We start from the raw sequence: 16074 nt of genomic DNA on the forward strand, positions 1-16074 counted from the left end.
ACTCAATATCGTATGCTCAATGCTAACGTACATTGATTAAGAAATTAATTCTCAAGACCTCGTCTTTCAGTAGATAGCATAAAGACTCGTCTTGCTGTTAGATCCATTCATTGCTATACCACACCAACGTCATCTCATTTCAATAAGGTTTAGAAATAATCGGACTGACATTGCAACCTTTCGCGATAGGTAGTCTAGGCCTATCTAGGTTGTGAAATTCTTATTTTTCTTTGTTTAGAACTGACCGTGTTACCTTAAATTGGACGACGCCCACAACCGGTCTACTAAAACAAAGACTTAGATTTTGTTACGTTTGCTCATACATTTAAATATGCAATAAACAACAATTAAATGTAAAACATAACAACATTATGACAAAAATAATCTGTTGCATTTATTGGAAAATAACCATTAGAGTTTTACAGTATGCAATCACTCGAGAGGTGATTTCTAGTATACAAAACCCTAACATGGAGTAATGCCAAAACTGGTCCAGAACATAAGCCCATTTTATGATTTTGGTCTTATACTTTATGTTTTGAATTTTTGCATCCTGAACATTTCAACTTGGATCACAATTGGGCATACACTACCAATTCCATCAATTTTTAAACGGTTTTACCTCTAATAGAAATTGGATCCTGAACATTTCAACTTGGATCACAATTGGGCATACACTACCAACGTCATCTCATTTCAATAAGGTTTAGAAATAATCGGACTGACATTGCAACCTTTCGCGATAGGTAGTCTAGGCCTATCTAGGTTGTGAAATTCTTATTTTTCTTTGTTTAGAACTGACCGTGTTACCTTAAATTGGACGACGCCCACAACCGGTCTACTAAAACAAAGACTTAGATTTTGTTACGTTTGCTCATACATTTAAATATGCAATAAACAACCATTAAATGTAAAACATAACAACATTATGACAAAAATAATCTGTTGCATTTATTGGAAAATAACCATTAGAGTTTTACAGTATGCAATCACTCGAGAGGTGATTTCTAGTATACAAAACCCTAACATGGAGTAATGCCAAAACTGGTCCAGAACATAAGCCCATTTTATGATTTTGGTCTTATACTTTATGTTTTGAATTTTTGCATCCTGAACATTTCAACTTGGATCACAATTGGGCATACACTACCAATTCCATCAATTTTTAAACGGTTTTACCTCTAATAGAAATTCATGGGTTCCATCTTAAAACCAATTGGTGATAAGAGGAGAGGCCCATGAGACTTATATAGTGGATTAAGCTCTTTGTGTACACCGATGCGAGATATTATTATATTCATTTTTATGTTTCAATTGCCAACACCCTCCCTCAAACCCTTCAAGGTGAACCTTGGAGGGGTTGGACTTTTTTATGATTAATTGGACAATCGGCCCAATTTTTTTTTCGATCAGTTGAACCACTGGCCCAAATTTTCAGCCCAGTTATACTGCTGGGTCAGTCATTTTTTTCAGTTTCAGCCCAGATATACTCCTGGGTCAGTTAAATATAACCCACAGTCGGTGACCCGCTCTGATACCATGATAGAAATTCATGGGTTTCATCTTAAAACCAATTGGTGATAAGAGGAGAGGCTCATGAGACTTATATAGTGGATTAAGGTCTTTGTGTACACCGATGTGAGATATTATTATATTCATTTTTATGTTTCTATTGCCAACAACCTCGAATGAGACTGTTAAAACCATCAAAATCGGTCAAAATCGGGTTAAAACCGTTTAAAAATTGACGGAATTGTTAGTTTATGACCAATTGTGATCCGAGTAGAAATATTCAGTATGCAAAAATTCAAAAGATAAAGTATAGGACCAAAATCATAAAATGAGCATATGTTCAAGACCAGTTTTAGCCTTTACTCTCTATATTATTATTCAACACTTTCATCATCAACAAGGAAAAGGCTTTAGTTCCATGTACAACATATCTTTCCCAACAACCGAATTCCAGTCTATCAAGGACTAAACCAAAGAGAGAAATTGAATAGAAGAATTTGGTCCTAAGTTCTCATCTCTCTTCCTAGCCAATCAAGCACGGGATATGCGAAATACAGCACCAAGAAGGCTGGAACCGCAACGAGAATTGTTATTGCCAAGTAGAGCATTAGGATAGCAGCACACGCAGGTAATGCAAACGTGACGATCATGAGGAGGAGGACCAGCGGAAACTTGGCCATCGCTCTAATGAAGAAGTCGAGGGTGTTGTGGAAGGACATCTGGAGCCTTTCGGGAGTGAATCTATCTCTGTAGCGGCTGTGGTTATTTATGTAGCTTGGATGACTAAGACGATGCACCCTCCTGTTGGTGGCATCAGAGGAGCTATCTCCTGTAGTTGAAGGGCACCGCTGAGACCATATTTGTTGACAATCTCTGCAGATGGAGGAAAGTGCCTTCACCCTCTCACCGTTTCTGCTCTCCACCATCCACAGTATGAAGAAGTTCTTGCTTGGAAATCTAATATTCCCCTTGTAAAGGAAACGAAATGTCAGCAAATTGCACCAAGGACAGGAAACAAAAAAGGGAATCTGGATCTGATGCGCGGAAAACTTCAGAGTAGCTAAACGAAGTCCCAAGATGCAGTTCTTGCAGAGGCTGTGGCCGCACCATAAAACATAAGGCACGTTCTCGACAATATTGAATGATTCCCAGCATATAGGACATTCCAGCCCTTCGTCAGTGCTAGCATTTGAAGAGATCTCATCATCTGACGTTTCATGGCAACCCCTGGCTAGCTCTGCGATGTTTTTCTTTTGCCCAAACCCTCGAATGGAATGTGATATAGATTTTCACATGATGGATTCAAGAAAACTTGACAAAGCTATGGTGTTTCTGCCTTATAGCAGAAAAGACTCATTGAATCTTACATGTTCTGGGACTTGCTAAAAGATTCAACCTGGTTCAGAACAGCAGAGAGCGAGATGGTTAGCAACAATTATCAATTTGGTACGAGTGCAGTACTAGATTCATCAAAAAAAGAGAACTTCTATCAATGTCTTTAAATACACTATTGCTCAGTTTCTCCTACATTTAACACAACTATGCACTACATGAAAAAGTAAATGGCATAGCTTGTATAGCTGATAGAAATATATTAACCATGTTTAATTTTCAATAGCATCATATATTCATATGACATATATGATTCACATCTATGACAAAAAAAAAACATAAGAAAAAACAGACATAAATTATTTCATTCCTGACAAATTATTAAGTTGCAAAAGATGAGGGTGAAAAAATGTACTATTGCATTCAAAGATAATCCATATAAATGATAAACCCAATTCACCTATTGACACTCTGGCTCTTCCCATATCTCATTTCAAGGTTATCTCAAATCTTTATAGTGTAGAGTCCTTGAATGATTTAGGGACTTGCTTCTTTTTTTAATCTTTTAAACAAGAGAGGGTCTACAAGTCCACAAATTCATGAAGTTCTTATCACCAACATTCAGCTAGCAAGTCCCATCCAAAATCCATGGGGTCCTTCACAAGACCCCCCTTGTGCATCAAATTAGCTAATCCTTAAAAAATTATGAATTCAGCTTGCCTTTCAGTGTTAGCAACTACCATCAAAAACTGACTCGGATACACAACAATGCAAATAACTCTGCTTTAGAAAAGATCAAAGGAAACCCCTATTCCCTTAGTAAACTCAACTAAACTAAGGAGGATTATACATTAAAAGGAAAAATCCACAAAATTGTAAAAATACACAGATAACAACACCGTTCAATCCATTCCTCTGCATAATCACGAAGAGCATCAATCCATTGCAGGCAGATTTCATTAACCAAATTATATAAAAATCAACTAATTAAGTTTTCAAAACGCTCGACCTACATAAATCACCGTAATCAGAGTGCTATTTTTTCATAAAACGCGAAAAAAAACGATTTTAATGCAGTGAAAAGCTGAATTCGCGAAGATACGCCACAATTGAACATGCAATACAGCTCCGTTATTCACCGCCACAGCCCCCAAAATAAAAATCCGAAATTGAAAGAGAAATCACCTGCATTTTGAAAAGGTGTTGCATGGAACCGTGGAGCTGGAAGAGAGCCGCAGGATTTTGAGAATAACGGCTGAAATTCCTCATTTTCGAAGAGCATTGAATTGCAGAAAAGAGCAGATGAGAGAGAGAACTTTGAAATTGTTAGCTAGGCATGCACAACGGTTCCGAACCGCCGGTTCCGGTTCATGAACCGGCGGTTCCCGGTTCATCATATGCATGAACCGGAACCGGCCCGCCAAGGGTCCCGGCGGTTCCAGTTCCGGTTCAAAAAACCGCCGGTTCACTAGGCGGTTCAAAACTGCCGGTTTTTGGCATGAACCGGCGGTTCAACCGAAAATTTAAAAAAATACTTTTTATTTATAAAATTGATTTTTATACTTAAAAATAATTTTTACAAATAAATGAATACAAGAAATTCATAATAGCCCATAGATATTTGATGGGCTTGTGAATTTATGAAACCATTCTTGGTTATTTCTCTTTTATAGAGACATCCTTGAATGTTTTATGTTTCACTTTCGATGTGGGACAAAATCATTCTTGGTTGTTTCTCTTTTATAGAGACATCCTTGAATGTTTTATGTTTCACTTTCGATGTGGGACAAAATCATTCTTGGTTGTTTATCTTTTATATAGACATCCTTGAATGGTTTATGTTTCACTTTCGATGTGGAACAAAATATGTTGAATTATTTTCTTTTATAACTACATGTTTAGAGTATTCATTCATCTTTTTCCAATGTGGGATACAAAACTTTCTTTTATCTTCTACTTTTCTTCATGTTTTGTATAATATATATAAATAAAATTATTATTCAAATATATTCTTGATTGATAAAAATAAAGAGTTATTGAAAAATATGATTTGTATATAGAAAATATTTATTTGTATAATAATTATTGTTAGGCTTATACAATTTGTATAAGAATTATTCTTTCAATGTGTATAATATTATTTATTAGTTAACATATACATAAATTTATAAACCTAAACAAATCATTAATGATAAAGAACTAATGAATAATAGTTTATGTAATAATATTTGTTGTTAAATTATAATAATAGAAGATAGAGTATTAATATAGACGAAGAATGATGGACGATCTATAATACTTATAAATAAAGACTTTCATTCTACATTGAAATAAAGAGTAACACATCCAAAATGTGTAACTATAAAAGAGAATAATTCAATATACTCTCTTCTAAATTAAATAAAATCCAATATACTCTCATCCAAGTATTGACATTTTAAAAATCAAATCCAACTTTAAGTATGGAGTATTTTTTTTTGTCTTTTTAGTCTTTATTATGTATAAAATGTGCTTAAACAAATTTCAAACAATAAGGTGAAAATTACAATTTTATTGATAATATATTTGAATAAGACTAAAAATTACAACTTATAATGAATATATTTTATTTACAAAAATTAATAAACACTACTTAAAGTTAAACCTTTTGATTTTTAAAATATCAATACTTAATATTGGACTTGAGCATTTAAATTGGAAGAGAGTGTATTGAATTATAGGGAAAACACTACTTGAATTATAATGTATTGAATTATAGAGAGTGTATTTCAACTTATAATGAATATATTTTATTTACAAAAATTAATAAACACTACTTAATATTTTATTTATCATTAATGATTTGCTTATGTTTATAGATTTATGTATATGTTAACTAATAAATAATATTATACACATTGAAAGAATAGTTCTTATACAAATTGTATAAACCTAACAATAATTATTGTACAAATAAATATTTTCTATATACAAATCATATTTCTCAATAATTCTTTATTTTTATCAATCAAGAATATATTTGAATAATAATTTTATTTATAAATATCATACAAAACATGAAGAAAAGTAGAAGACAAAAGAAAGTTTTGTATCCCACATTTGAAAAAGATGAATGAATGCTCTAAACATGTAGTTATAAAAGAAAGTACTTCAATATATTTTGACCCACATCGAAAGTGGAACATTAAACATTCAAGGATGTCTCTATAAAAGAGAAACAACCAAGAATGATTTTGTCTCACATCGAAAGTGGAACATAAAACATTCAAGGATGTCTCTATAAAAGAGAAACAATCAAGAATAATTTTGTCCCACATCGAAAGTGGAACATTAAACATTCAAGGAAGTCTCTATAAAAGAGAAACAACCAAGAATGATTTTGTCCCACATTGAAAGTGGAACATAAAATATTCAAGGATGTCTCTATAAAAGAGAAACAACCAAGAATGAATTTGTCCCACATCGAAAGTAGAACATAAAACATTCAAGGATGTCTCTATAAAATAGAAACAACCAAGAATGAGTTTGTCCCACATCGAAAGTTGAACATGAAACATTCAAGGATGTCTCTATAAAATAGAAACAACCAAGAATGAGTTTGTCCCACATCGAAAGTGGAACACATTACACTCAACGATGTCTCTATAAAAGAGAAACAACCAAGAATGGTTTCATAAATTCGCAAGTCCATCAAATATATATGGGCAATTATGAATTTTTAGTATTCATTTGTTTGTAAAAATTGATTTTAAATATAAAAATCAATTTATATAAATATATTTTTTTAAAATTCGGTTGAACCGGCAGTTCAAACCGCTGAACCGGCGGTTTTGAACTGAACCGGCGGTTTGAAACGTTGAACCGCCGGTTCAAACCGGCAAACCGCCGGTTTTGAACCACCGGTTCACGGTTCTTGCATCCTTCGACCCTGAACCGGCAACCCGCCGGACAGTTCAAACCGCCGGTTCCGGTCCCGGTTCATGAACCGGCGGGCCCGAACCGGCGGTTAACCGCCGGGCCGGTTCATTTTGTGCACGCCTATTGTTATCACCATCGGTGCGTCGGCAAAATAGCGACGACCCAATTTTGATTAATATGGGCTTCAATTTGTTGGGCCTTTGGTTCCCACTAATTCATAAGCCCAACTAGTCCTTTTTGTTGTAAGCCAAAATTTTAACTTTCTTTTCACACCACTTTTAGAGCATCCCCAACGGTGCTCTTGGCAAGAGCACCGTCTGTGCCGTCGGCAAGAGCATACCTTTATCCGCCGATGTCCTCTTGCCGACGGCACGACCCTGCTTAATGCATAGAGCACGTCCATGCCAACGGCAAGAACACGAGCGGCCGACGTGGCATGCTCTGGTTGGCCGTTGGTTTATCATTTTTTATTATTTTTAAAAAAAAACTTGAAAAAATCTAAAAAAATCAGATTTAATAAAAAAAATATTTTCCCACTTCCTAATAAAATATATCCATTTTTTCCACACTTTTAATTTATTTTTTTATTATTTTTACCCTAAAATTCATACTTTCATCGATAAATACTCACATTTCAAACACAAAAAAATGAGACTATACCAAACAACTTTCTCAATCTCAATTTTTAAGATTTTAATTATGTAATTTTTAATTTTTTAGTAATTTGTAATGGTATCGGGTATTTTTAATGCATTTTAATATTGTGGTAATGTTTTTAGTAATTGAAGTATTTAAATTGAACAATGGAATGGTGAGACTCGTGAGCAGGTGTTGTGCTTTGCGGAACAGCATGGAGAAAAATATTAATAAATATGAGTCTGGGCACACATCCATGCTCTTTGGCAAGGGGATGCTTTATCTAAATATAAGTACATAACAAATAATGAAATATGTTTGGCTTTAGCATAAAAATCGTTATTCATTGCAAGCGTATGAGAGAGATAGTTTTGTTTGAGACTCATATTACACCAAACATAATTACTTATTAATTAATATGTACTGTCCGTATTACATATTCTATTCAACAGTAGTCAAACAAATAATAGAAATAGGATCCGATCCTAATGAACAATTCTCAAACACTAAAAAAAATGTAACATTAAACTTAAAGAGACGACTCTTCAGTTAAACTTGACATGGATGAATTACACTGATGAGTCCGCGAATTTTTGATGGTGACGAATGCAGGAAGATGCAGATCACGACACAATGAATTTACGTGGTTCGATTTACTGAGGTAAATCTACGTCCACGGGAAGAAAAGAGGGCAGAGTTGTATTGCTTGATCTGTTTTCTACAGCTTACAATACAGACTTGCTATTTGATCTTTTATCTCTAGAGAGCTTAACAGAACTTAACCTTTTTCTATCTGATCTAAGTTCTATTTATACATTGAACCAAGATCGTGGCATGCAGCACCATTTACTAGGCAGTGGATGTCGTGGAGATCGTGGCGATCTTGCATGGGTCCACTATCCTGCATGAGTTAATGACTGCTTGACACCACTAAATAGATCGTGGGTGTAGTGGAGGTGGAAATCCTGCATGAGTCCACTATCTCCTAGTTCGGTCGAATACTGAGACCGAACTGCTGAATTATTGCCGAGCAGCTTTTGCCGATCTGAGAGTAGAGCTTGATGCCGACCTGAGAGCAGAGTTTGATTGGTTGGCTTTTACCGAGCTGTAGGCTGGGGCCGAACTCTTTGGTTGTGCCGAACTGAACTCTTTAGTCATGCCGGACTGATACTCTTTAGTCATGCCGAACTGATACTCTTTCTTGGGCTTTAGGCTGATGGGCTTTACTGCTGTTGGGCTTGTTTAGTACGTACTCCATCACTACCCCCCCCGAGAAGCGAAGTGAATCACTTCGGCATTCTGGATAAAGGTACGGGGTAAGTTGATGTTTGTCCTCGGTCGGATGAAGTGAACTCTTCTTTGACCGGACTTGGTTTGTGTCCTAATTTGGCGAGTTTTATCGCTCGGATCGGACTTTCCGTTGTCCTAATTTGGGGATCGGACTTTCCCTTGTCCTAATTCGGCGAGTTTTATCGCGTGGATCGGACTTTCCCTTGTCCTAATTCAGGCAAGTTTTATCGCGTGAATCGGACTTTTGTTGCAGTTCGTTTCAGACGAAGTGCTTGATTTTTAAGCCGAATTGTGGTCTTGTATCCTCTTTAGAAGCTTGGACTTCACAATCGTTGGCTTATTGCAGTTCGTTTCAGACGAAATGCTTGTTTCTTAAGCGGAATTGTGGTCTTGTATCCTCTTTAGAAGCTTTGACTCACAATCGTTGGCTTATTGCAGCTCGTTTTAGACGAACTGCTTGTTTAAGCTGAATTGTGGTTTTGTATCCTCTTTAGAAGCTTTGACTCACAATCGTTGGCTTATTGCAGCTCGTTTTAGACGAACTGCTTGTTTAAGCTGAATTGTGGTCTTGTATCCTCTTTAGAAGCTTTGACTCACAATCGTTGGCTTGTATATGTTCTAAGAAGGGGATCAGCCTTCGAAGAACAAGATACCTCAGTAACATTTGTAAGAGACGACACGCACATAGACAGACAAAACACACCTAGACAAATAAAAAGCACTTAGAGACAAAAACGCACAGAGACAAACAAAGACCAAGCAAACCAAAGAAAGCACATTGACCGAACAGGACTCAAGACTGACTGACCGGACTGTCTCTTACAAATGGAACTTCTTGAGGTTGGAAATGTGCCATGTTCGGGGTACCTGTTCTCCTGACATGTGAGCCAATTTGTAAGACCCTTTGCCGAGGACTTCTGACACCCGATACGGACCTTCCCATGTGGGTTCGAGCTTGCCCAGCTTTTCTGCTCGGCTTACTTCGTTGTTTCTCAAGACGAGATCTCCCACTTGAAATTGCAGCTTCTTCACCCTTTGGTTGTAATACCGGGCTACTTGCTCCTTGTACTTGGCTGCTTTTATGCATGCCAATTCTCTTCTTTCTTCGGCAAGATCTAGCTCGGCTCTCAGTCCGTCGTCATTCATTTCTGCTGAGAAGTTTAGAGTTCGGGGACTGGGTATGCCGATCTCCACCGGAATCACGGCTTCAGTGCCGTACACAAGACTGTACGGAGTTTCACCGTTGGAGGTTGTGGGTGTAGTTCGGTAGGACCATAGGACTTGAGGGAGATTTTCTACCCATTGTCCTTTGGCTTGTTCTAACCGAGCTTTTAACCCTTTCACCAGGATACGATTTGTTACCTCCGTTTGTCCGTTTGCTTGTGGATGAGAGACCGAAGTGAACCGCTGTTGAATATTCAGCTCTTGGCACCAATTCTTGAACGTCTTGTCGGTGAACTGAGTCCCGTTATCCGAGATGAGGATGTGGGGTATGCCAAATCGGCACACTATGTTCTTCCAGACGAAATCCAATGCCTTCGAGCTCGTTATCGTAGCTAATGGTTCAGCTTCCACCCACTTCGTAAAGTAGTCCACGGCAACGATTAGGAATTTCATTTGCCGAGGAGCTTGAGGAAGTGGTCCCACTATGTCTATGCCCCATTGCATGAAAGGCCAAGGGCTTTGCATAGTGTATAGATCGGTCTGCGGCATCCTTGGGACATTTGCATGAATTTGTCACTTCGTACACTTCTTGACGAGCTGCACTGCCTCTTGTACCATGGTTGGCCAATAATATCCCCATCTCAGAACTTTTTTAGCTAAAGCTCTGGCTCCGATGTGGCTACCGCACGATCCTTCATGAACTTCTCTGAGGATGTAGTCCGTCTCTTCTGGCCCTACGCACCGCAATAACGGCTGGAGGTAAGACTTTCTAAAGAGGACTCCTTCATGAAGTTCGTACCGAAGTGCTCGGCACGTGATCTTCCGAGCTTCTCTCTTATCCTCGGGCAATTGTCCTTGATCCAGATACTGCAAGATCGGCGTCATCCAGTTCGGCGAGCTGGATACTGAATGTACCTCGGCTTCATCAATGCTTCGATGCATTAATTCTTCCGCCTTTGAGCTCGGATCTGAGGCCAACTTACTTAAGGTATCTGCTCGGCTATTTTCCGCTCTGGGAATGCGGATTATCCGAAAATAGGAGAAACTTCGGCTGATGCTTTGCGCTTTGTCCAAATACTTCTTCATTCTCTCGTCACGAGCTTCACTTGTACCCAACATGTGATTTACTATGACTTGTGAATCACAATGGACTTTGAGAGATTTGACGAGCAGACTTTGCGCTAACTGGAGTCCGGCCAGGAGGGCTTCGTACTCGGCTTCATTATTAGTAGTGGGGAATAGGAACCGAAGTGAGTAGGTTACCTCGTGTCCGTCGGGAGCGACAAGTAAAATACCAGCTCCACTTCCCATCTTGTTTGAAGCTCCATCTACGAATCCGCTCCAGCAGTCCGGCGGCTCTACTTCGGATTCCAAGGGCTGTGCTAGTTCGGCATTGGCAGAATTTTTCTGTTCGGCAATGACAGGGATTGCTTGATCGAACTTGGCCTCTGCAAGAAAATCTGCCAAGGCTTGTCCCTTGATGGCTTTTCGAGGTAGGTACTCGATTGAGTGTTCTCCCAGCTCTATGGCCCATTTGGCGATTCTGCCTGATGCTTCTGGCTTGGTCAAAACTTGCCGAAGTGGCAGATCAGTTAAGACGCATACCTTGTGAGCATAGAAGTATGGCCGCAGTCTCCTTGCTGCATTTACTAACGCCAGAGCAATTTTTTCCAGAGGTTGATACCTTGTTTCTGGACCTCTTAATGCTCGGCTTGTAAAGTAGATGGGAAACTGCTTTAGGCCTTCTTCTCGTACAAGCACCGCGCTAATGGTTTGATCGGATGCTGCTAAGTATAAGAAAATCACTTCGGCATCTGTTGGAGCAGAGAGAATTGGAAGCTCGGCTAAATAACTTTTGAGCTCGTCAAAAGCCTTTTTCTGTTCTATGACTTCAGAGACGATTTAGTCTTCCCGGCAGGGAGAGCGTCAATAGTTAGGATTACTCCATCATATTGCGGCTCGTTATCGTCTTCGGGATCCTGTTGCCTTTTCGGATCCTGAGGGGCGCAGTTCGCACCTCCCTGCTTTTTGTTCTTTTTCGGCTGCTTGCTTTGGTATTTTTTTAACGTCCCTGCTTTCACAAGGGCATCAATACCTGCAGCCAAATGTCGGCACTCCTCGGTATCGTGACCGTAGTCTTGATGGAAGGAGCAATATTGATCCTGAGGTCGGCGCGCGGCCGATTTCGTCATCCGCCTTGGCTTTTCGAACATATCGGAATGCAGTTTGAAAATTTCCGCTCTTGACTTGTTCAATGGTACGAACTGAGCGGGCGGCTTCTCAGGATTGAGACGTGGTCCCAATCTGCCTTGTACCGGTGCCCTTTGAATTCTTTCAAAAGGAGTTCGGCGAGGAAGCACCTGGCCGCTTTGATCGGGCTTCTTTTTCTCTTCTCGGGATGAGCTGTCTAAAGACCGTTTTCGACGGTCTGCCTCATCCGCACGGGAAAACTGGTCCGCAATGTCCCACATTTCTTGAGCTGTTTGCGGACCGCACTCCACGAGCTTTCTGTAGAGAGCTCCGGGCAGGATTCCATTTTGGAATGCCGAAATGACAAGTAGATCGTTGAGATCATCTACTTGTAGGCATTCCTTGTGGAATCTCATCATGAAGTCGCTGATCTTTTCGTCGCGACCTTGACGTATAGAAAGCAGCTGAGCCGAAGTGATCCGGGCTTCCGCTTTCTGAAAGAACCTCCTGTGGAAAGCATCCATTAGATCTCGGTAAGATCTAATGCTGCCTTGGGGGAGGCTATCGAACCACCTTCTCGCGTTCCCGATAAGAAGCTCGGGGAACAGCTTGCACATATGGACCTCATTGAGACCCTGGTTCGCCATATTATACTGATAGCGTCCCAAGAAGTCATGAGGATCCACTAGCCCGTCATAAGTCATTGACGGTGTCCGGTAGTTCCGCGGCAAAGGAGTTCGGGTGATATCGTCCGAGAACGGAGTCTTTAATGCTCCGTACATGGCGAACCCGATATTTCTTCGGTACGGAGGAGATGGAGTTCTCCTGTGGTTCCGGTACCGAGGAGGAACAGGAACATGTCGGGGTTGAGGATTCTTTCTCCTGGAAGACACGTCACTACTGCGGTAGTGACTTTCATGTCTGGATGAGGAGGGAGAATCCGCCGTTGTCTTCTCCGGCTGTTGGCTCTTCTGCAGGAAGGTTAAGAACTCCTCCTGCTTCTCGGCCAAGAACAGCTTGACAGCTTCATTTAAATCGGGCTGCTGGGAAGACTCGGTGCGATGACTCCTGGAGTGGCTTGTTCCTTCTTCGTGAGAACCGGAGGTAAATGTCTCCCGAGGCCGTTTTTCAGACCTGCGAGCTGGACTAGCTTCCTCACGGTTATCACGAACGGTATTATGGGTGTTATGTGATCTGGTATGCATTTTTTTGGGGTGGAAAAAGGGTCAAAAATTCGCTTTATCACAAATTTGGTTCTCTGTTTCCCACAGACAGCGCCAGTGATGAGTCCGCGAATTTTTGATGGTGACGAATGCAGGAAGATGCAGATCACGACACAATGAATTTACGTGGTTCGATTTACTGAGGTAAATCTACGTCCACGGGAAGAAAAGAGGGCAGAGTTGTATTGCTTGATCTGTTTTCTACAGCTTACAATACAGACTTGCTATTTGATCTTTTATCTCTAGAGAGCTTAACAGAACTTAACCTTTTTCTATCTGATCTAAGTTCTATTTATACATTGAACCAAGATCGTGGCATGCAGCACCATTTACTAGGCAGTGGATGTCGTGGAGATCGTGGCGATCTTGCATGGGTCCACTATCCTGCATGAGTTAATGACTGCTTGACACCACTAAATAGATCGTGGGTGTAGTGGAGGTGGAAATCCTGCATGAGTCCACTATCTCCTAGTTCGGTCGAATACTGAGACCGAACTGCTGAATTATTGCCGAGCAGCTTTTGCCGATCTGAGAGTAGAGCTTGATGCCGACCTGAGAGCAGAGTTTGATTGGTTGGCTTTTACCGAGCTGTAGGCTGGGGCCGAACTCTTTGGTTGTGCCGAACTGAACTCTTTAGTCATGCCGGACTGATACTCTTTAGTCATGCCGAACTGATACTCTTTCTTGGGCTTTAGGCTGATGGGCTTTACTGCTGTTGGGCTTGTTTAGTACGTACTCCATCATACACCAAACTTAACAAATTCATAGCCTAAATCCTAATCCATTAATTATCACAACCTTAACAGAATCATAGAAAACCCAAATCCAAGTGCAAAAATCAAACAAAAACTAGTAATAACAATAATTTTTAATAATAAATCTAAATAGAACGATAATAAACTTGTTACTACTACTTTTTGCTAAAGAAACTGATACAAACCCAGCAGCGCCGCAACCTCGGCAGGAGCCGAGCATGGAGCAGGGGGTGACCCCGGCGGAACCGCAGCCTCAGCGAGAGCCGGTCGTGGAGCGGAGTATAGCGAGAGAGGAAGATAGGTGCGATGCGCGGGGTCGAGAGGAGGCATCCATTGCGAAGTCAAGGCCGACGAGGAACGTGAAGCCTCCGAGCCGATTCGGCAACTTCGTTGCCCGATAGTCAGCCCTTTCCATATATGTCTTTCTTTTTTATTTTTGCTATTAGTCGACCTTAGTAGTTATTTTTGGTATATTTTTATTATTTATTTTTGAATTGAGTCGAGCATAATTATAAGCTCCGTCGGGTTTTCTTGTTGGTTCTTTCCCGATGTTTAGGATTAGGTCGAACCAAACCTAGGGTCCTAGATTATAAATAGGGTTGTTATGATCACAACAAAGGAATAATAAGAATATTTTTGCCCTACTTGCATTACTTAACAATCAAGAAACCCTTGAAACCGCGCTGCCCGACGAGAGAACTCGCGCACAGCCGCTTCGGGAAGATTCCGCCGACCCTACGTGAAGGGCGCCGGACGTTGGAAGACGACGAGAGGCTTCGTCGATTGCAGTTAAGGGGAAGGAGCCTTAACATCTGGTGTTTTCATTGAGACTCTATGAGACACTACAACAACTACGGTAGACCGGGGTGGGGCCCATCTCGCCGTGGCCAACCGGTGAACCGTCGCGAGGCTGGAGGGTTTAACCATCAGCCGTTTGACGATTTGGACGTGGAGCCGAGACAGGGGGAAGACGTCCAACTAACTCAATGAAAGCACCAGTTGTTAAGAGCCTCCTGCTCCTAACGGTGAATTCCGTCCGAATTCACAACTATAACACCACAATTCCGGCGCCCTCGTTTAAGGGTCGGCGGACAAACGATAGGGCTGGCGCGGAGGAGTCTCCGTCGGCAGCGTTGAGAGTTTAAATCCGTGATTAATCCGGCGCCCAAGTCTTGGGTCGGCGGTGATCTCCGGAGATAGAGTTGGGCGCAAGAATGAATCTTGTCGGCAGCGATAAATAATTTTGGATGCTTGATACTCCACAAGTGGGCAAACGATAATGATTTTATTAATTGATTGAATGAATAAAAAAGATAACAGTCTATCCTATTTATAATGCTACTGACTTAATGAACAAGAAAACAAAGATATAGAAAAAGATATGCTAAATCCCTATAATATCAAAACTAAATAATAATAATAGAGGTTCGTATCAACTCCCCCACGGTTAAAATCCACCTTGTCCTCAAGGTGGGAACCACGAAGCAAAAAGGAGAGTTGAAAGCAGAAGCTTCGGCGAGGCAACTCCTCCTGGATCAACACACACCGAACAGATGAACTTCTCCCTTCTTCACTTCCATAAAAAATCAACAAAGGAGACCCAACTTTATCGGAAAAATTCCTTGCCAAATCGAAAAGCTTGTCCATGCCTCCCAGAATGCCCAAGCATGGCATGTCATTACTCGGAGGGATCAACCTTGCATTTTTGTCGAGCGATGTTGATTGATGATTCATACTTGGAACATCACTGACATTCAAATCCACATAGACACAAGCAATTATGGGCAAATCGGTGTAAGCACCATCTCCTTTCTTGCCCCAACAATTTCCAACAACATTTTTGGATGACACTTGAACAACATTAAGTGAGGCGATTATCTTCTCCACTTCACCAATAGAACCATCCTCCTCTTTATCTTCTAGCAATGTCTCCTCCTTTTCACCAATCTTCTCATCATATACCCCAACGAGCACTTGCGGTGGCTCACTGTCGTTCTTGACAATCCCTTTGTTCTTGAGGAACTCTCCAGGGGACTCGTTGTTTTGAACATCAA

The 16074-nt window shown here is 40.4% G+C and overlaps 1 protein-coding gene across 1 annotated transcript; it reads right to left on the reverse strand.

Moving 5' to 3' along the window:
* Positions 1 to 2015: 2015 nt before the first annotated feature.
* On the reverse strand, positions 2016 to 3336 carry LOC121770516. Its single transcript, XM_042167231.1, has 3 exons — positions 3305 to 3336; positions 2880 to 2908; positions 2016 to 2776 (listed from the first exon to the last, which is right to left on the reverse strand). The coding sequence occupies exons 1-3, from the start codon at positions 3334 to 3336 to the stop codon at positions 2016 to 2018; spliced, it is 822 nt and encodes a 273-aa protein (XP_042023165.1).
* Between the last annotated feature and the right edge of the window lie 12738 nt (positions 3337 to 16074).

Source organism: Salvia splendens, chromosome 16 (assembly GCF_004379255.2).
Source record: "Salvia splendens isolate huo1 chromosome 16, SspV2, whole genome shotgun sequence".
Lineage (NCBI taxonomy): Eukaryota > Viridiplantae > Streptophyta > Magnoliopsida > Lamiales > Lamiaceae > Salvia > Salvia splendens.